Source organism: Melanostigma gelatinosum (genome assembly GCF_949748355.1).
Source record: "Melanostigma gelatinosum genome assembly, chromosome: 11".
Taxonomy (NCBI): domain Eukaryota; kingdom Metazoa; phylum Chordata; class Actinopteri; order Perciformes; family Zoarcidae; genus Melanostigma; species Melanostigma gelatinosum.
Genome location: NC_136644.1, coordinates 7,107,937 through 7,128,720, shown reverse-complemented (window position 1 = coordinate 7,128,720; position 20,784 = coordinate 7,107,937). Strand labels below are relative to the sequence as shown.

The 20,784-nt window shown below is 40.9% G+C and overlaps 2 protein-coding genes across 4 annotated transcripts; both read left to right on the top strand.

The window, feature by feature from the left end:
* Window positions 1–307: 307 nt before the first annotated feature.
* On the top strand, window positions 308–11,158 carry LOC306784978 (CD276 antigen). 3 transcript variants are annotated; one of them, XM_079279190.1, is made up of 9 exons: window positions 308–408; window positions 4,133–4,209; window positions 4,297–4,644; window positions 5,060–5,374; window positions 6,093–6,212; window positions 7,242–7,274; window positions 9,250–9,288; window positions 9,383–9,431; window positions 9,529–11,158. In XM_079279190.1, exons 2-8 carry the CDS (start codon window positions 4,137–4,139, stop codon window positions 9,397–9,399), a joined length of 945 nt encoding a protein of 314 aa, XP_079135316.1. In that variant the 5' UTR covers window positions 308–408; window positions 4,133–4,136; the 3' UTR covers window positions 9,400–9,431; window positions 9,529–11,158. The 3 variants fall into 3 exon arrangements, with proteins under 3 accessions (XP_079135316.1, XP_079135315.1, XP_079135317.1); XM_079279189.1 differs by lacking the exon at window positions 308–408 and adding an exon at window positions 490–542; XM_079279191.1 differs by lacking the exons at window positions 308–408; window positions 7,242–7,274 and adding an exon at window positions 492–542.
* Window positions 11,159–14,774: 3,616 nt separating this feature from the next.
* LOC306785193 (uncharacterized protein) lies at window positions 14,775–18,342 on the top strand. The gene is made up of 4 exons (XM_079279436.1): window positions 14,775–14,907; window positions 15,015–15,353; window positions 16,042–16,181; window positions 17,736–18,342. The coding sequence occupies exons 1-4, from the start codon at window positions 14,856–14,858 to the stop codon at window positions 17,832–17,834; spliced, it is 630 nt and encodes a 209-aa protein (XP_079135562.1). The 5' UTR covers window positions 14,775–14,855; the 3' UTR covers window positions 17,835–18,342.
* The last annotated feature ends 2,442 nt before the right edge of the window (window positions 18,343–20,784 follow it).

Below are 20,784 nucleotides of genomic sequence, written 5' to 3'. Positions count from 1 at the left end.
CACAAAACTGGATTTTTCGCCCTCGTGATTTACATTGAAAATTAATTTCATGGCCAGTATGAACATAATTTATTTTTTAAGTGTCCATATGGGCACCGTACTATTATTTTATGAACAGACTTCAAACAAATGTGAACCTATCCTTCGTGTATTTTCAGAGAGAAAAAAGTAGTAAATCCTACCGTGAGCATTTAAACGTTGACTAATTCTCAAGGCAAGGCAAGTTTATTTGTATACTCGCTCAGTGAGTTTGCCTTGGTTCCGTACACGCAGCACAGCCAATCACATAATTCCACTGACTCAAACTGAAAGTGAAAGTAAGAAGTAACTAGACACTCCATGTCCAGCCGAGAGTCAAATATTTCTTCCAACACTGGAGAGACGTCGCCTTGTCGAGGAGCGTGTACGGTGAGTTTGACATGACACATTATTGTGGTGTGGGCAGCGTGGCGTGACACGTTGGCAGTCTACGTGTTGCGTGTTTGTGTTAGTGAGCGGTGACACAGGGCAGATGTACGGTGGCTCAAACTGACCTACATGCGGTATGTCCAGTTTAATATGGCGTTATGTGCGTCTATTTTATCTTGTTACAGTTACTGAAGCGGCAGTGGAAGGAGGCGAACTTTCAATGTATCTAATTGTCGAACTTTCAATGTATCTCATTCTCGAACTTTCAATGTATCTCATTATTTTTTTGTTAAGTCACGAAGAGGAAATGGCTCGACTCGCGTTTATTAAAATAACGTCGCGAGCTCGACCTCGCTCCAAATATAGCTCCAGAAGTGTCGTGAAGGGAGTTTTTTCAGCGCCTTCTCTTTCGAAACGCTGGGCTTGAGGTGTGTGCAGATAAAGTGTACACGACAGTATCTGGGGCATAGATCATCGACAAGACAATAACACTGACTGTGTGGTTGTAGAGTTCTGACTGAGTGGAAGTTGCACAAGGGCATCATGATGAAAGTGAGGACATGACTCACTTGACCGACATGTTGATATCTTTTTTCATGACTTTAAAACACTCCTCAGCCAGAAGAGGAAAAGAGTTCGTTGGAAAAAGACAAGAGACCGACTTTATGTTGATGCCAACGTTCCCAAAGGCTCTCCACCAACTCCTCTGTCAGATTCAGGGATTCCTAAAAGTGGATGGGGTTGTCAGCTAGTGTCATGTCAGCCGGGCCGCTGTATCAGCTCATATTATTTTATCACAGTTAGACTGGTATTGTCATGTTTTTTGGGCTAATAAGCAACAAGAAATAGCAACAACAAAAAAAGAAAAGCCAAAGATATATTTGAGGTATTTTACAAGCAGTGACGATATTGCATTGACAGGTTTACTCTGTAGCCTACATGTCTTGGTCACAATTCTTTAAGAGATTTCTAAATATAATTGTGCAGGGAGTCCTGGTGGTTATGTGCTTCAGATTTATGTCATATAGCCGGTTTGTCATACTCCTGTCTTTCCCCTCGTAATAATACATAACATATATATATATATATATATATATATATATATATATATATATATATATATATATATATGTTTAATTAAGTCAGATTCTGATACTGTTCATTAGAAATCAAGGTCGGAAGCTGATAACCGGTATTTGGAAGTGAAAAAATGTAAATGTTGGTGTTAATATAAAATTTTGAATGTCACAAACTCCAACACAACACTTTGTGTAAATGGAGATAGACGCACACTAAGTATGCATTCTTTTCCTCGCGGCAAACTGACATCCTGAAACTTCTCCATTTTCTTGGCCCATCCTCGTCTGCATAGTCAGAAAACGTTGGATGTGCACGTACAGGTGAAAATCTGCACACAACGCACATAATTGCAATGGATGGCGGCATGTGACCGGTCCCCCATGTGTATCCACAACCCCAGGGTTTGATGAGATGATCTGTTCAGTCTGTTAACAATTCCTGGCGTGGTTTTGTGGGGGAGTGCAGATGTTTACTCGACTGTGTCCCAAGAGTTTCAGACACGCATCCGCCACCCCCACAGCTGCAGTGGCTCGATTATCCTTTTGGGGAAAGCACTTGCGTGTGATATATACTCGTACTGTGCTCCTCTTTTCAACTCATTGTCCAGGTGGAATGTCGGAATTCCCCAATCACGTCCACAAAGACAAGTTTTTCAGGCAGAAGGAGTGAGTTCACACAGGTGAGGGGAAGGGATCAAAATAAACTGAAGTAAAGTCAGCAAATAGTTTAGAAACGGCAGTGTGTGTGTGTGTGTGTGTGGGAGTGTGCTACAATCATTCTGAAAGGAAAGAAAAAGGAGTGCCGGGGATTCTCAGAAGTATTTGAAAATCCGGAGGACATTGCCAAATCTCTGGCGATCTCAGAAACTCTTCAAGCGGTTAGACAAAACAATCTCTCTGCTTTCTCTTTCAGTATGACCCCTTGTCTGTTTTAATGTGCGGGCTGAAGCGTCAGTTCAAGTGCAAGTAAATACACACACACACTTTAAACACGCAGGGTTCATGTCAGACCGCCAGTTACAATATGAGAAACGACGAGCAGTAAAGTGTGATCAGAGGTTTTAACTGAGGCTCTCGTTTCCTTTTATTTGATTCGGTATCAAACCACCTTCAGGATCAAATGTTTCAAATAAGCATATAGGCGTTGTTGCCAGGTGTGGGCAACGCATACTCTCTCTCTCTCTCTCGACGCATGCATGCAAAGTCTTCACCGGGTCGGCACGATGAGGTCAAGTTACAAAAAGGAACAAAAGTGAAAATGAAGATCTCGAGATCAAATTAGGAGAAGCTTTCCAAACTGCCGGAGGGTATAAGGAAACCGTAATCCAATTTGAACTAGAAACCCTAATCTCGGTGCTGTGATAAAGTATCCCAGTGTTTCCGTTGTAGACATTTTGCCGACAGAGTGAAAGCCAGGCTTAATGCTGATGGTGTCATTATTCTTTAGAGACGAAAGTGACAACGAGGGCTGCACTTTGCCTCCGTCCTTTGTTTGCTCTGGTCCGAATCAGCTGGTGAGTTTGTAAACCCCTTTTGTTTCGGTTCCATTTCACACAGAGAAAGATCCAACTGAACCAAAATGCATCACTACAAACCACTTGAGAACAGTGAACGAGTCCTGTTTTAATCACTTTCAATACTTGAAGGCCAACAAGTAACACAAATCCCCTTTTTTCATGCACATTTAGCTTATTTGTTCTACCTTTATCGTACCTTCTTCAACAAGTAGACATTTGCAATCGCATTGAAAAAAATGCAATCTCTCAGCATCTCTCACAACAAAACAGCTAAAGGCCACACAGTCATAATAAGGGCGGCAGTTAAAGGTTCCTGATGCAGAGTTACCCGCATTGTAAAACCACCACAGCGCCTGTAAAATCCTCTGGTAAACGTAATCAATCTTGTGCAACCAGCACAGGATTGTTGCAAAACAAATATGTAAGTAAGGCAAGGCAAGGCAAGTTTATTTGTATAGCACATTTCAACAACAAGGTAATTCAAAGTGCTTCACATAAAACCATTAAAAGCATCAAAACATAAGGCAAAAGAAAAGGAGATTTTAAAACAATTAAAGAAACAGTGTAAGAAATAAAATTCAGTAGTAAAAAGTAAAGGAGATTTAAAGCATACATTGAAACAATAATCGATGTCTCCCTGAGACATTACGCTGCACGCAATCAACCATACACTGCCGCAATTCTGCAATTACTCGCACACAAACCACGTCTGGAAAAGATCTCTGCCGATCTGCGTTTTATAGTGTACGCCTTGCACGAACTCGGTCCCGGAGGAAATGGCGATATATTGTGCAGTCCTTTTAAAACCATTAAAAGCATCAAAACATAAGGCAAAAGAAAAGGAGATTTAACAGCAATTAAGAACAGTGTAAGAAATTAAATACAGTAGTAAAATGCAGAAATGCAGGAAATTGATTAATATATTAATTGAATGTGGTTCAACAAACGTTGTTCCAGATATGTGGAGCAGAAAAACTGAACTGAACGCTGTGTAAGTAAGTACATCCTGGAGCAGCACACTTTTAAATTGCTATTATCATTGATGTGATGAATGTACTAATCAGACGTCTTTGGTGGTTACATTTGTCTTGATCAACGCATAAAGAACTGTTTATTCTGTCATTTCAGGGAAATGAACATGGCCTCAATGGGTATCCTCCTTATTTTCACTGTCATCTCAATCGGCGTAGGAAACGCAAAGACAGGTAAATTCTGCCTAAATCAGAGAATTTGAATTATGAAAGACTGCTTCCTACTGATGTAACTTCTCATCCTCATATTTTCTTCTACAGACGGATTTATAAGTCTGAAATGCAAGGCTGAAATGCTGGGACAGTATGGCCAGCAGTCGCTGCTGGAGTGTGTCATCGACCCCCCAGACGAGAACACGGATATCCGGGTGGTCACCTGGAAGAAAGCCTCGACGCGAGGCTTTCTTCCAGCCTTACTGGTCTTTCACGATGGGGAGTTTCCAGGGGAGCAGCCAGGCTATTCATTTGCTGAGCCGGCCTGGAATAACAGAAACATGAACGTGTCCCTGCTCATCAGCAACACTGCAGTGGAGCACGATGGACTTTATGAATGCATGGTGACGACAACCAGCGGTATTCAAACTCAAACCACCAGCCTTAAAGTCACAGGTGAGCGCCTCCAGCCTCGTGGTCGAAACATTTCGAAGTATTCGGCACGGAGAGGTGACCGATTTGAGTGTCGTGTTCATCTTCAAAACTAATCCCGACTCATTTCACAGTAAACCGTGAGTCAAGTTGATTCTGTGAACATTAAAACAGAAAATGTGCTTGAAGAATTGTAATTGAGATCCAGGGGACTTTCCTGACCTATCACATTGGTATTTCACTTTCTGTCTTTATGTACTTTTAGTTTCAGTTTTACAAATAATCACAGCCAGTGCAGGGGCCAGTTTCTTTATTTGTCTTTCTTCACACATAATGGTCAACTTCATTTTGTGACACTTAATCGGTGTCGTTTGTTTGACGTCCCGGTGCAACGTTCAGCTTAATGATCGCGTGTTTTTTTCTCGTTTACTCTTTGCAGCCAAATACAGCAAGCCAGCTATCCTCTCCAACCCTGAGGCAATAACTCTGGATACAGGCGGTACCCTGACGTGCGAGTCTGATCGCGGCTACCCAGAAGGAAAACTTCGCTGGTTCGATGAGCTCGACAGGGAGCTGACAAAGGACTCTCAAATGGAGGCGAAGGCGACCAAAAGCGGTCTGTTTCAGCTCTCCAGCAAGCTGGTTTTGGAGCAAGGATCCAACGTCTCCGATTACACCTGCGGTGTGTTCAATGCCAGCGGAGGCAAAGAGCAAGAGGCCACATTCAAAGTGCTAAACACACCAAAATCTGCAGGTATTTGCTTCACGCAATAAAAATGTCACACAGCGATTTCGGCCACTGTCACATGTGAGGTCATGCTTTACCTGAAATTTAAATGATAATAAACTGACCGAGCGCGTGTACGGAAGCGCATGTTTTGTGTTGGCGCAGGAGGTCGTTCCCGGCAGAAACAAAAGAGAAAAAATTGTAGTTGAATGGAGCTTGTTGGTCATGAAAGAAGAAAGAAAAGAAACATCTCGGCATGTCTGTTTACAAGCCGTGTAAATAGTGAACGCTGAGAAACCGAGAGGAAACAGGCTATAAATACTAAAGACGTGGAAACCAGTGATAACATCAACAAGCAAGACTGCAAGGAAAGTTCTGCCGATCGCTCGTTTGAAGGTCCTGTCTGGTGCATGATATTATATAATGTACCGTCAATATAATTTAACTTCAAGACTCTACAACAAGACAGCAAGTTGTGTAGTGTGGGCAGCACAGCGATCTTTGACAGTGGGAACTTGGCTTGAATCTGAAATCTTTTTCAAAACAATGCTCCTCACAAGGGAAGAAGGCTACGCAGCCCTGATGAGATGTCTTCAGTTCCTTGCGTTCTCGTTGACGGGAAAACTTTGTCAACAGTGCACACCTCATTTGAATCAAGTGCACTTCCATCTTTACTCTTTTTGGTCTCGACCTGAAGTACGAGAGCGTTGAAACGATCTGTTTTTGTTCAATTTGATTCATTCAGAAACGGCGTTTCGGAAGGAGTTGGATCCAGCCACCAAAATAGCGGCTCCCGTGGTGGTCATCGGATCGCTGATCGCAGGGTTGCTGCTTGCGCTGCTGGTTTACAGAAGGCGATCTCAACGTGAGTACCTACACAGACCCTCGTTGGGCTCAAAATGAACCCGACACATATATTATTGAGTATTAGCACAAACTACGAAAGGTAGAAAGGAGATTCACAAACTGTGCTGATTTCATTTATTACAAGATTGCATCACAGTCACCGTTTCAGACTTACAGACACATCATTAGCTGCAGTTTTCTTAATACTTTAAAAAAAAAATAAAATCACTGAGATATTCCAGAAGGGACGGTTTAAGTCCGTCTTAAAACAATAATCAGGTTCTCTCTAACATTGAAAGAGGTTTCGGGTTATTCTTCCTGTTCATACTTCCTTTAAACTCCGATAAACAGTGGTGCGTAGTGACTCGCAGCATTACTGATGTACAACTGCAGACATACTCTCGCACTATTGCTATGATACTCTCGCACTATTGCTATGATACTCTCGCACTATTGCTATGATACTCTCGCACTATTGCTATGATACTCTCGCACTATTGCTATGATATCTGATCGGGAAATTTGAAGACTAACGCTCTCAAATGTTGCGTGGGATTTCATCAGTTAGGGGTGCAACCCATCACTGAACTTGTGGTTCCGATCTTTTCGGGGTTTTGAGTCACGGATCGGACCAGCAGAGGAAAGAAAGGCAAAAAAAGGAGCAAATATAACTTGAAGAGATGCCGCAGGCTGAGAGCTAATGTTAGGAGGTTTAGCAGCTCATAATTCCCTCTTAAATATCTATTTCATGTCGCTGTGAGAACATACCCAACTGCATGTATTCCGGTGTCTTTCCAACAAACAACAACGTACTGGATTACACTTGACGTCACAATAGTAGGAAGTGGACAAACCTGTAGAACACCTGGCAAGTAGCCAATACTATTCAGGACGGGAAAGTACATGCTGCTACGTTGTTCAGTCAAATCAAGTAGTGTGGGTGCTATAAACCTATCATGAGGCCAAAACACAAAATGGATGACAAAGATTGGTTTGGTAGGACACGAGTAGATGTCTGATTTTCATTCTCCCGTCGTTTTCTTCACAGAGGCCCGAAGACACTCCACAACACCCCTTATGGGTACGTCCACCTTTGGACAGACTATTGCTGCTGTTTTTGTTCCACATGTGTCTCTTTTGAGAGGTGTAAATGAAAGGTTCTACCTGTTGATTCTTCTACCTATCGACTCGTTTTAGCTGCCTGAAACACTACATATCTACGACAGACCTTCTGACGCAATAATGAGTGGTTTAATCAGCTAAAATGAATCGTCAAAACTACTTTGACTCAGTCGCCTCCGGGACAACATGAAAGCAGACTCACTCCCCGCGTACACACACATTTCCGACACATATATTATTGAGTATTAGCACAAACTACGAAAGGTAGAAGGGAGATTAACAAACTGTGCTGATTTCATTTATTACAAGATTGCATCACAGTCACCGTTTCAGACTTACAGACACATCATTAGCTGCAGTTTTCTTAATACTTTAAAAAAAAAAAAAAATCACTGAGATATTCCAGAAGGGACGGTTTAAGTCCGTCTTAAAACAATAATCAGGTTCTCCCTAACATTGAAAGAGGTTTCGGGTTATTCTTCCTGTTCATACTTCCTTTAAACTCCGATAAACAGTGGTGCGTAGTGACTCGCAGCATTACTGATGTACAACTGCAGACATACTCTCGCACTATTGCTATGATACTCTCGCACTATTGCTATGATACTCTCGCACTATTGCTATGATACTCTCGCACTATTGCTATGATACTCTCGCACTATTGCTATGATACTCTCGCACTATTGCTATGATATCTGATCGGGAAATTTGAAGACTAACGCTCTCAAATGTTGCGTGGGATTTCATCAGTTAGGGGTGCAACCCATCACTGAACTTGTGGTTCCGATCTTTTCGGGGTTTTGAGTCACGGATCGGACCAGCAGAGGAAAGAAAGGCAAAAAAAGGAGCAAATATAACTTGAAGAGATGCCGCAGGCTGAGAGCTAATGTTAGGAGGTTTAGCAGCTCATAATTCCCTCTTAAATATCTATTTCATGTCGCTGTGTGAACATACCCAACTGCATGTATTCCGTTGTCTTTCCAACAAACAACAACGTACTGGATTACACTTGACGTCACAATAGTAGGAAGTGGACAAACCTGTAGAACACCTGGCAAGTAGCCAATACTATTCAGGACGGGAAAGTACATGCTGCTACGTTGTTCAGTCAAATCAAGTAGTGTGGGTGCTATAAACCTATCATGAGGCCAAAACACAAAATGGATGACAAAGATTGGTTTGGTAGGACACGAGTAGATGTCTGATTTTCATTCTCCCGTCGTTTTCTTCACAGAGGCCCGAAGACACTCCACAACACCCCTTATGGGTACGTCCACCTTTGGACAGACTATTGCTGCTGTTTTTGTTCCACATGTGTCTCTTTTGAGAGGTGTAAATGAAAGGTTCTACCTGTTGATTCTTCTACCTATCGACTCGTTTTAGCTGCCTGAAACACTACATATCTACGACAGACCTTCTGACGCAATAATGAGTGGTTTAATCAGCTAAAATGAATCGTCAAAACTACTTTGACTCAGTCGCCTCCGGGACAACATGAAAGCAGACTCACTCCCCGTGTACACACACATTTCTGATCTCATTCCAAGCCTGTTGAGGCATGTACTCCCGCTGTGTTTTAAACGTCAACTCAGTGGGAGCACATGTTGATCACTGACCAAAGAACTTGACTGTTCCTGCACTGACTGGGTATCAACACATCTAAACTTCTCACTGGGCTTCCTCTGACTTTAAAGATGTCTGGGGAAGCACAGTGATAATAACTAGGATATAGATTACAGCCTTTTTTCCGTGGCTTGTGGGGAAACATGGTGCTCGGTCACGAATCACTTTTTAGAATCTAACCTGACTCTTGTTTCGGACGCTCTCACCGTACGGGACCTGCCTCTGCTTGCTTGTCACAAACTTTCTCAATGTGGTGATGGTTTGACGCCCTCCCATTGGAAACCACGTTAACACCTTCTGATTTCTTCCAGGTGAGCATCACAAGATCGGCACATCAGATGGCGAGGAAGGTATGTCAGAATGGCAGTATTTTGACTCAGTGTGTCTCACTAATAAAACTTCAAATACACTCGATAACAACTTTGATGTTAAATCTTTTTGCAGGTGATGAGAAATGCTAAAGAAACTTGCCGATAAAGAAACTTGGCCTGAGGTAATTATAATGCTCTCTATAATATTTGCAGTCTTCAATACAATATCAGACATCTGAAAGCTCTCTCTCTCTCTCTCTCTCTCTCCCACACACACAGAGTCAGATCACATGTGCAAATTTACTGGCAGCCTCCGAAATCAACACTTCCTTGTATGCTAATCTCCACCCTATCGTTGTACTTTGCCGATTGCAAACAGCTCCGTATATATAACCAGGGATAACTTGTATTACTGTGATTCATCAGAGGAATTGTAAGTGCTTCATTCATATAAACGTACTAAGAAAACACTCTTAAATCAATTGAAAGAAGGATCTCGACGGACTTAAAACTCTTGACAACCACATCGGGAGCAATGTGTAACATCACCGAAAACCAACCTGATAGTTTGGATGGCGTTGGATCTCGTTTTGGTTGTTGGAGGAAGTGTTTTGTTTTATTGTGCCCATGCATTAACTGTAGCCGTTGGCAGCTTGGCAGAAGTGGCCCTCCCTCTTACTTCCTCTTGTCATGTCAATGTTACGAGGAAAACTTTGAATCATGTTAATGTGATGGGGCAGGGGGGTGTGTGTGTGTGTGTGTGTGTGTGTGTGGTGTGTGTGTGTGTGTGTGTTCTGGGGAAATGTAACCGAAGTTGCTAGTTTAGTAGTCTGATTTTACAGATTTTTTATTTTTTGCCTTTTTCACGTTCCACAACTTGACAAGTAGCCCTAGTTTTGTGATTGTGCTAAAAGAAGAGAGTTCAACGATATTTTTCTTACTGTCAACAAATCCCATGAAGAAAACGACAACAGTGGCATTGACTCAAAGTATACACTGTTAGAAATAAAGGTGCTAATTAGAACCTGAAAGGATCTTCAGCGTGTCCTCATAAAAGCACTGTTTTGGGTTGCTGGAAGAACCTTTTATACCTGTGTCGGCTCTGGTTTCGACAATCCTTGAAGAACTCTTTATTTGAATAAAGGGTTCTTTGCATGAAAAGGGTTCTTGGAGAATATCACCAGCCTTTTCCTTTTTAAGAGTCCTTGTTCAGAAGTGCCTCATTGTTTGTGTCCTGCTTAAAGACTTACAAGATCAACTGGCCAACTTTGAGTGCGGTGTTGCCCCTCACTGCCTGAGAACAGTCAACCCCAGCAAATCTCATATCCTTATTCTAACCACTGAGGAAGTACACAAGATAGAAGCTGGACGCACGTCACATGATCTTCACTTACTTTCTGTTGGAAAATAGCGTGAGGTGGAAGAAAACCAAAAACACATGTTTATGTTCCTCTGGCTCTCTCAGACAAAACTGTTTATGTAACTTTTGGCAGCAGCGAGCAACTTTATTGACAAATCAACCCTTGTCTTCAGGCAGGTTTCTTGTTTCATTCTTCTTTTCATCTGACACCAGCTCTCATAGAAATGTAAAGTTGGCAAAAGTTGAGAGTTAACAACAGAAAAGCACCTTATCAGGTACAAAGTGGAGAAGTAATCGTGTTCCCTGACAGAGTTAATCATTGACTTTTTGGATCGAGAAAAATGCCATTAAGCTTTTCATTTGAAAGATCATTCTGGAAATTAAAAAAAAAACTGAACAGAAGAGCATTGTTGTCTTTGTTTTTTGTATATAACTGTTTTTATAAATCTGTGAAATTGTAATGCTGTGTGTTTGTAATGACTTTTCACTGCTGTGTTTTAATGATTAACATTCACCGTCACAACTGATCTGTGATTTATTTCCGTGTAATTAAACACATTTTGAATTGAAAAAGAGATCCGTGTGAATGATTTTTTTGTTTGTTGCTGTGCACTCATGTAGATTATATTTCAGACATGGCTGTACTTGTCAACAATGTATTGATATGATGAAAACCAACGGCACTTTTCTGGTAATTCTCCTCCCGCCGTTTCATGTGAACACAGATATTATGACATCATTTCTGATGTCAAATGTTAACACGTTGACATGTCCAGATGCATTGGCTGGTATTCAAGTTCATCTTAATGATTTGATAACGGTGCCGTATTCTCATCCTCGTATCTCCTTCTCTTCTTCTATTAAAAATAATCTGTTGCATCTTTGCATGTCTACGAAAAGAAATGAAGAAATTCTGGCACACGTTCAAAAATGTTTTTATTCCAGCCTTATTGTTCTCTCTCTGCTGATGAATGTTGTGTCTTTTGTATCATTTTTGGAACAGAACTAAAAAATGGCTTATTGTGATACTTTATTCTGAAAGCCTTTGACTCTATAGTCATTTTCACCCACATTTAAGGCGAATATTGGAGAATTTGTTCCATCTCAATCCTGCCATCTATTGGACAAATAGCATTACAACATGTTTGGGGCAGAGCAGCACAGATGAACGGCATTTCCACATTTGACTTTTTCAAATCACAGCCAACACATTAGAAAAAATGGATAAAATGCTGAACAAACAAACAAAAACATTGCACTGACACAGAACAAACTGGCAATGAAATATTACATTGTATTTTTATAGAGGCTGCAGTTTACGGTGCTGTTGAATTCCATTCTTTATACATACATGTATATATATATATATATGTTTTCATAAGAAGATATTCCAAGTTGAGTTGTTATAGTTGGGGGCTGACTGTAGAGGGAGTTTGATGAGCCCTAGATCTGAAAATGAAATCTGTTTCTGCTGCTTTTCTGAATAAGTGCCAGATAAGCTCTCTTGTACACTGAGAGGAACGCACTTTCAATGAGTTCCTCATTGTGAATCGGATTGCAGTGCAATAGGCAGAAGCAAGATGTTTTTAATGGGTTGTTCCATGCAGATGACATCAGGGCCCAGAGAGAGTCTACTTCTGCTTGTCTATAGGCCCACAGCCTTCAGTGTTTTTGGCCTGGGTTTTAATGTGGATGTGCAGATTGTCCATCCAAACCCACGTACATCACATGTAAGTCCACGACGGCTTTCAAATCTGCAGGCTACATCCAGCCAAGATCACTTCTGACCGTCACTATAGGCTCAGCACAGGGTCAGAATTCTGTTATCTTTTCAAGGCAACATTTAAAAAGTCCGCCCAGTGAACGTATGACCGTAGACTTCCAAGTGTGGTCTGGAGAAAGATGTTTGTCGAAGGCCACTGCTGACCATTTGTGGGAGTTCAGAGCAGAGTCGGGGGCGTTGATTACAGGTTGAGCAATAGATTAGTCGTTGATTGTTGTTTATTTTTTAATGTAACGGGGTTGGGTTCTGTCAGTGGCTACAGAACTTAATTCTGTTGGAATTGTGATGTATTGCAGTATACTGTAAGGTGTTCCTGTTATTTTGTCCACCACCATTATGTTGAAAGATTTTGTTGACGTTGCTGTTTTTTTACATTTTTTTAAAGTTGTAAACCCTCCACCAGGGGGTGATCTCACCTCATTCCTTTAAATCAGGGGTGCCCAATACGTCGATCGCGATCGACCGGTCGATCGCGGAGGTAGTGCGGGTAGATCGCATGCCATTCAAAAAAAATTTGATTTCCTCATGGCATTTGCCACTTGATTTTCTAACACATGGGTCACCACGTATGCGTGGTCAACCGCAAAACTCCGGTGAGCTCATTCGTTAGCCTTCCAATTTATTTCTACTAAAGAATCTAAAGCTGCAGCGCCATGATTTGGGAAACTTCCAAAACCTGGCGTCAGAACTGGAGACTCAGCGGAAGGCGTGTGCGTAACTCGACAGCGCGCGCTACACAGAGCAGGTTGACAAGTGTCTGTCAGAGTTTGACAAACGCTTTCCAGACTTTGCTTTACTCGAGCCAGTTGCTACACTTATGTGCTGCACATTTGGGGAAGATATTGAGGTTGATTCACTCGCATCAAAAATGTCAACGCTGTTTCACCTGAACTCGTCTGGAGTGGAGGATGAGATCCTGACACTGCAAGCTGACATTCAGCTGAAGTCCAGGGCTCATTCAATTCATATATTAATCAATTTCCTGCATTTCTGCATTTTACTACTGTATTTTATTTCTTACACTGTTTAAAAAAAAAATGTTTAATGCAATGAATGTTCTTAATTGTTCTTAAATCTCCTTTTTCACCTTATGTTTTGATGCTTTTAATGGTTTTATGTGAAGCACTTTGAATTCCCTTGTTGAAATGTGCTATACAAATAAACTTGCCTTGCCTATATATATATATATATATATAAATAGATATTCAGCATTTTTAATGTAGGTAGATCATTTTGACTTCGTCATTTTAAAAGTAGCTCGCAAGCCGAAAAAGTGTGGGCACCCCTGCTTTAAATCAACGAGACAGATGCATGCCATATTATGACTGGCAGTCAGTAGCAGCATAAAAACAGGCAATAAAAGGTGTTTTAAGAAAGCGGGTGTCACCGCAACCACGAGAGGTCCTTGAGCAGAACTGGCCACCCAAAAATATTATGCAGTTTGCTGCAGCAGAATGTGAGTTTAGCCATGGACAGACACACGGAAACACGCACACATGCTACCGACCGCATGATCCTCTGGACGGAGAAAATAATCTCTATATCTATCGATATCAATGTTCAAATAATACGAGTTACCGGTAAGGTAGATATACTGTGGGGTTAATGAGGCAATGGGCCTTTTTTCACAGCAGACATCTTGACTTGTCACTGCGGGAGAAGCACAGATTGATAATAGTGTCTCAGTAGCATCAAGTATCCCAGTACTCCTGTCCTATTACCAAAGTAGCGCAACACATGCCTTTGCTATCATAGCCCAGAATTCTGACTGTAACAATATGGACATTTCCCCAGAACTGTTTCAGGACACGACCAAAGTACCTGTGAATGGTCTACATTGACCACCCCACATTCCCTCCAACATTGAACAACAGACAGATATTTGCTTCTAATTTGGGAGGTAATAAAGAATCATATTAAATTCTTCTAACAATGTTCTCTCAAAGTACGCGAGGAGGTTGAAGACTGTTGTGTTCTCCAAATATACAACCATTCATCTTCTGTCATATTCACACCTAGTTCTTTTTCCCATTTCAGTTTTGCATGAAATGTTTGTGTTTCCAAATGTTCCATTCGGCGGTTGTTTTCAATGCTTTTCCTGCTCTGAAAAGCCTAAATGCCTGCTGTGACAAAGGTCTGTGGACAGTGGGAGGAGTAGGTGACTGGGAACGGCAGGAAGACTGTGAGGACCACTGGTGGGGAGGAATGGATCTAAAATGAGAGCAAAGTTAATGCACTGGTAGGGGTAATTCATCAGAGGCAGGTGACGTCGATATTTATCTACAGTCAAAATATACCCAATTAAAAGACCCTTTTCCACAGCAGACATTTTGACTTAAGTGTTGACTGACACATGTGTCAACCAGTGTGACACATCACACCACATCAAGCAGGAAAGGAAGCACTGTTTGCCGCACTTTCTATATGTGAGAGACAAAAACAGCGTGCAGTCAGTGCTGCAAGATGAAGCTCCTCCGTTGGTGCTCTCTGTTGCTCTGTGTTTGTGCCAATGCAGGTACACGACCATTTCATTCCCTTAAAACATTTAAAGAATTATTTTAAAGCTGTAAAAGTTTATGTGCCGGCTTCCGACAGTTTGTCTCCCTTTTTTTTTTACGACAGAGAACAACGGAGTGTGGCGAGAGTCTGGCGAGAAGGTCACCTTGAGCTGTTCCTCCGCGGGATGTTCCAGCAGCATCGAAGGGTATGACGGGATGTATCTGTATCACAACCGCCCGAAGCGGAGACAGGTGCTTTACTACTACCTCATTCGAGGGGCAACTGATAAAATCACACTGGCTCCAAGCTTCAGAGACAGGATTCAGACGGAGGGATCTCTGAAGAACCTCACCGTCACCATCAGCAAGCTGACTGTGAAGGACTCTGGCTTCTACAGCTGTGTCTTCGTCAAGTTTAAAGGCCCTGAGGTGCAATGCAGCGTCTGCACACTTTTTGTTAGAGGTGCGTCTTTTTCTTTCATCTTCTTAAAAACTAAACGAAATTAACTTTTTACTCCACCAACAGCCAAGTGTGATGGCTCATGAAGATACATACAAAACATATATTTATAAAATATGATAAGTTCATAAAGATATTAAACTGGATGGGTGTTGTATTTGGGTTTTGTTGACCCCACTTCTGTATGTGTGAAAATATTGATATTTGCCAATCTTGTTCCGTTTTTATTCAATGTTTTCTCTCCTTTTCTTTGGAGCTGATAAATAGCCAAGACGTAGAAAAGTATGGCAGTGGTAACCCTTCCCTTTTCCACAAACTCAGCTTTGCACGTTGGAGGAAGGGGATGAAATACAGAAATGTACCGTATATTATCCTACAACCCCCTCAATAGTCCTCTAAGCCAAAAGAATACACATAATGAGAGACTATTTAAAATAGAGAGCATATGAAAAAACTTTATATTATTCATGTAGATACATATTGCTGATATTTCCATTGTGTTATCATTGAGTAAAGGATCTGAATTCTAAATACTTCTGAATACGCAACCACTGGAGACCATGTATGTTGTTGTCCTGAGCTGTTTCCCACGTGCTCGTCTATCTATACAAGTAGAATATCGATCTACTTTTAGTTTCAGAGGCCCACCCACGCCCAGCTAGCACAACACCTTTTCCTCCTTTTCACACAGGAGCAGGACAGTGTTCCAATTCAACAGAAGCGCCTTGCGCCCTCGCCGATGAGAGAAGTCCACCGCTGGTGTTGATCATCCTCGCCGCCTGCACCATCGGTACGCTGACCATCATCTTCCTCCTGCTGGTCGTCCCGAGGGTGAGTTCAGGTCTCTCACATAAAAACATAAAAAATCGAGCGTAATTTGTAAGACAATTTTTAATTCGAGTAATTTTGTATTCAAAATACTCAAAATACTTTCTCCACGAATCAATAAACAGTTCACGAGTTCAGTCTTCAGATATTCAAGTTCAACGGATTGTCTGGCAACGTAAATATTTGATCTGAGTTTGACAGATGTCAACTCGCTTGATGTATAATTTATGTCTGGGTCTGGCTACATAGCCTATTGTACATGTGATGGTTATAATATCAAGCTAGCGACAAGTTATGCTGTATCTTCTCAATGTGAATGTCATAATGCCATATCAATTACTGGCAGATAATATAGTTCACAGTTAGCCAGGCTATGACAGTAGATGTCCATTTGTTAAAAAACAACAAAAAAACATTAAATATCCAATTTATTTTATTTAAAAGGCATATTATGAAAGCATTCTTAGTTTTATTACTTCAGACATTTTACAGTTGGCCAGGTGGACAGCATGTCTCAGCAAGATGATGTTCAAGAAGGACCATCAACAAGCACAGATGTGCTGAGTTACACTGACGTGTCTGTGACTGTTCTTCCTTTCTGTGGGCTTCACCAGAGCTTTGTGTACATTATATATAATTATATTACATTATATAGCCCAAACCTGAATGCTCATACCAAATTGTGAGAAAAAGGAAAATCCAGAAAAAAAAGTGTTTCCTATATTTTAAATACAGAATACATGTATTGTATTTTGTTACATTTTCTGGCACCAGTATTTTGTATTTTAGATACTTTGATTTGAGGGGTATTTTGTCTCAAAATACATTTTGATGTATTTTTGCCCATCTCTGCTGATGGCGACGTCCAGAGCCGCCCACTTTGACCCGGTTACTCAGACCTTGTGTGTTGTGTAGAAACTAGTACCGCTAATCTCGAGCGACCGAGTCATGATTTCTGGAAAGACACATGGCTGTTGAGCTTTTCAAATTTTTATTTATTTTTTTCAAATTCCGAGCACCACATATAGTCCCATAGTATTAGAGAGAGGGCAGACATCTCTACTGCCGATTCCTCCAGAACGAGGCAACTCACACCAAAACAATCTCGATTGATAAATAGCACTGCAGGTAAAAGGAAAAATATAGGTTTTTCATTTTAGGTGGAACTATCCACTATAAAAATTGAACATTTTAATTCAGGAGACCTGTAAGCTGTAATTTCAAAATGAAACGTTTCTCTGATCCGATTGCATTTTATTACTTTTTTCAAACAACATACATATAAGGACAAGTTTTATACACATTTACATGACAGCACATTTTCACCAGTGACACAGTGACACAGCCAGAGCCCTTGAGTTGGTTCCTTTTAACTCATTTCAGTCTGTAAAGCAGGATTTCTTGTATTGTTAACATTTGCACAAAAAAAGTTCAGTCTTCAGTTTCCCAAAATGTGGTCTTCAGAAGGTCTTTAAAATAATGACTGTAATTCTCTGTTATCTGTACATACCGTCACACTATCAGACAATTTCAACAGTGATATTTGACCACCAACAGGTGAGACGACGGACTGGCAGCAGCAGAAGCACGACAGGTGTCCCGCAGCAGGTCCCCAATGATAATGTGTATGAAGTTATGACCAACAACGCCGCTTGATTGTTCTTAGCATTGCTTACCTTGCCCATCTTCTTCTCGAGGGCTGGTTTATTTTTTTGGACTGATTTCATCAACACACGTGAGACAAAATGTGAAATACATGTTTAAACAATGGATCAATATTCAACCATTTATATTTGTGTGTTTATTTTCTTTAATAGCATTCTGATTAAATGCTTTAATGAGGTTATTCATGGTCTCATACCTTTTGTATGCAAAACAGTTTATTCACTGAAATGATACAAACCGAGCGAGCGCTATAACAGTAAACGATGGACACGTAAGAGAGGCAAAAGGAAGTATGAGTGATAGTGAGAGCAAATGTAGCTTCTGAAAAACAAATTTGGGCAGATATGTTTGAAGGTTGTGTTCGAAGGCTGTGCGAAAGCACACGTGGGCACAAACCACGTACTTGGGGGTGGCGGGGGGGATGTTTGTGTGGTTGGTTTGCAGGTGTCGAGTTCTCACATAAGTTATGAATACATATCTAATGTAATCCACATATTCATAATGGGGTAAATAAGACACAGATATGATATAGTGTTATTATAAAAAGGAGAATGATGATGGTAAAGATGGTGATGATGCTAATGGTTGTTGTAAATCAGTTTTAATGTTAATTTGAATTGTATATCACCATCAGAATGGTAATGAATAACGTGATTTTCATAAATTGTGATAAATCTGGTTTCTGGTTGTTTCTGTTGGTGGGTTTTGTATTTTTTTTTTATCTTGCTTTATCTCATTTCTAACTTACGGAGACTCACGTGTTTGTCAGTAGAGGGCAGGAAGTGCATGTCAAACGAAACCACAGGCATCAAAGAAACAAGATCTGACAGATATACTTACAATACAGTTCCACAGCTTAAAGTTGAGCAAATGAATAAAGACAAACTTGTTCCACTGTACAGTTGGTAACCTCTACAAAGCACTCGTCGTGCTCACCTCTTATCGTTGACGTGGATTCAGTTAGTCAGTTAGCCTGTGTACCTTCAGCTTGTTTAGCCTCTGCCTTTGTTGGATTACAAAAAGAAGCATTGCTTTGATAAAGTTGCAAAAATTGAATAAATCACAATATAACAAAGCAACTAGAAAAGTAGCTGGAAAACAAAAACTAAAAACGAATGAAACTAAAACTTCAGCATAATGAAACTTACAAATGACACACAAACATGGACGAGCCCTTCACAGAGACGAGGGGAAACTTGACCGACAACAACATTAAACATCCAACACACTTAAAGATATTGTAAGAAATGATCTACGCAGAAAGTACTAGTTTCCAGCTTATGTAAACAAATCCAAACAAAAAGAGACTCTTTTGATATTTCTAAACTCAAGTGTAGACACAGGTATAAAAGGTTCTTCCAGCAAGTCCCCCTCTTTTCCGTCTCCACTTCCTGTGGGCGGTCCTTAAAAGGCCTTCTCGCAGTATTCAAACCTTTTGCCAGATGAGTTCGATAAACTACAAAACAAAAGTAAATTAAAGAAGCATGTGACAATGTTAACCAACGTGTGTGCACCCTTAATAGAAAACAAAGCAAGTTGAAATTGAATAAAGTGTGTAACATATCAACACAAAGGACTGTGTGTAGTGTAGTTTCTTTGGGAAATTTTCTGTGTTAAAATGTGACCAAATTTAAAGAAACACTGCTGCCACCGCCACACACAAATCACAGTAACACCAGATAAATGCTCATAAATGCCAAAGCTGACATTTTTCAAGCTCGCTTCATCATATAAACGGGCTCAGAATGACAAAATGAAATCATTAAATCAAATAATTAAAGGTGCAGTGTGTAGGATCTGGTGACATCTAGCGGTGAGATAGCAGATTGCAACCAACTGAAATTTAGAATGTAGAATGTAGATATAGACGATGCATTAAGGTAAGAAAAACACGAATCTTATATTCAGGTGATTATACACAAGAGAAAACATACTCATTCATATTATATTCCTTTTCTGCCAATAGATCCCTCTAAATGATACACAATGTTCCACTTTGAGGTTGCTTTCTGACGTGGTTAATGTCACACTTGTCTAAAGATGGCACCATTTCACGAAAATAAATCTGATTTGTAGCCATCAAACTCTTGGATATGATGCTTGTGGCATCGGACGCAGTTGTAAAATCACCCCCCATCAATTTTCTTTTGCCTTTTGCAACTTATTATGAAGAGCTCGTGCTTCATACCAGAAGGTGGCAGCAATAGCCCAACTGACTCTGGACCAAAGGGTCTACAAGACTATGAGGAGTTGGATTATCTAAAATATAGCTGATCCATCGGGGTAAGAAATGTATTCTGTTTTATCTTTTAAAACCATTTACTCCGGGCATTTATGCTGTGTGCTCGCTGTGACTGCTCACTTGTTACAGCCTATTATTTGACCAGCTAAAGCTTGTTTTAGCCTGATTTGAATCCTTTACTAAATTACCTTTTGAACCTGAACGCATCATTCGTGTTATCAGTTCCATGCGTGCGTTTCCTGCTACAACAGATGGCCTGAGTGTTAGCCTAACATTGCTGTAGCACGACATCCATGTCCCCCCCCCCCTTTCTTGCCTCAGAGTGAAACATATTGAAAGTATTGCCAGTCTCACTTTTAACCAGAAGAGGGCAGCATCGGACAGTCGTTTTACTGCAACATACTAGAAACAACGTGTCACTGATCATCTGATAGTCATTGCATTCAATCACAGGTGTGCACGGTTACAATTAGCAACAAAGTCCATCTGTCCACTGTCCACATCTGACCACAGAGAATATTAGCATGTGCTGAGCTGAATGCGAGTCTGCTTAGGTGTGTGTATCAAAGTAATGATGAAGGATGAACGACCATACGGAGTGGAGGTCTCTGACCGATACTCATGAATTTGGAGCGGTTTCCATCGTTATTCGGTGCTTGAGTCCTCCCCCACATCACATCATCAAAGTCGCTAGCACAC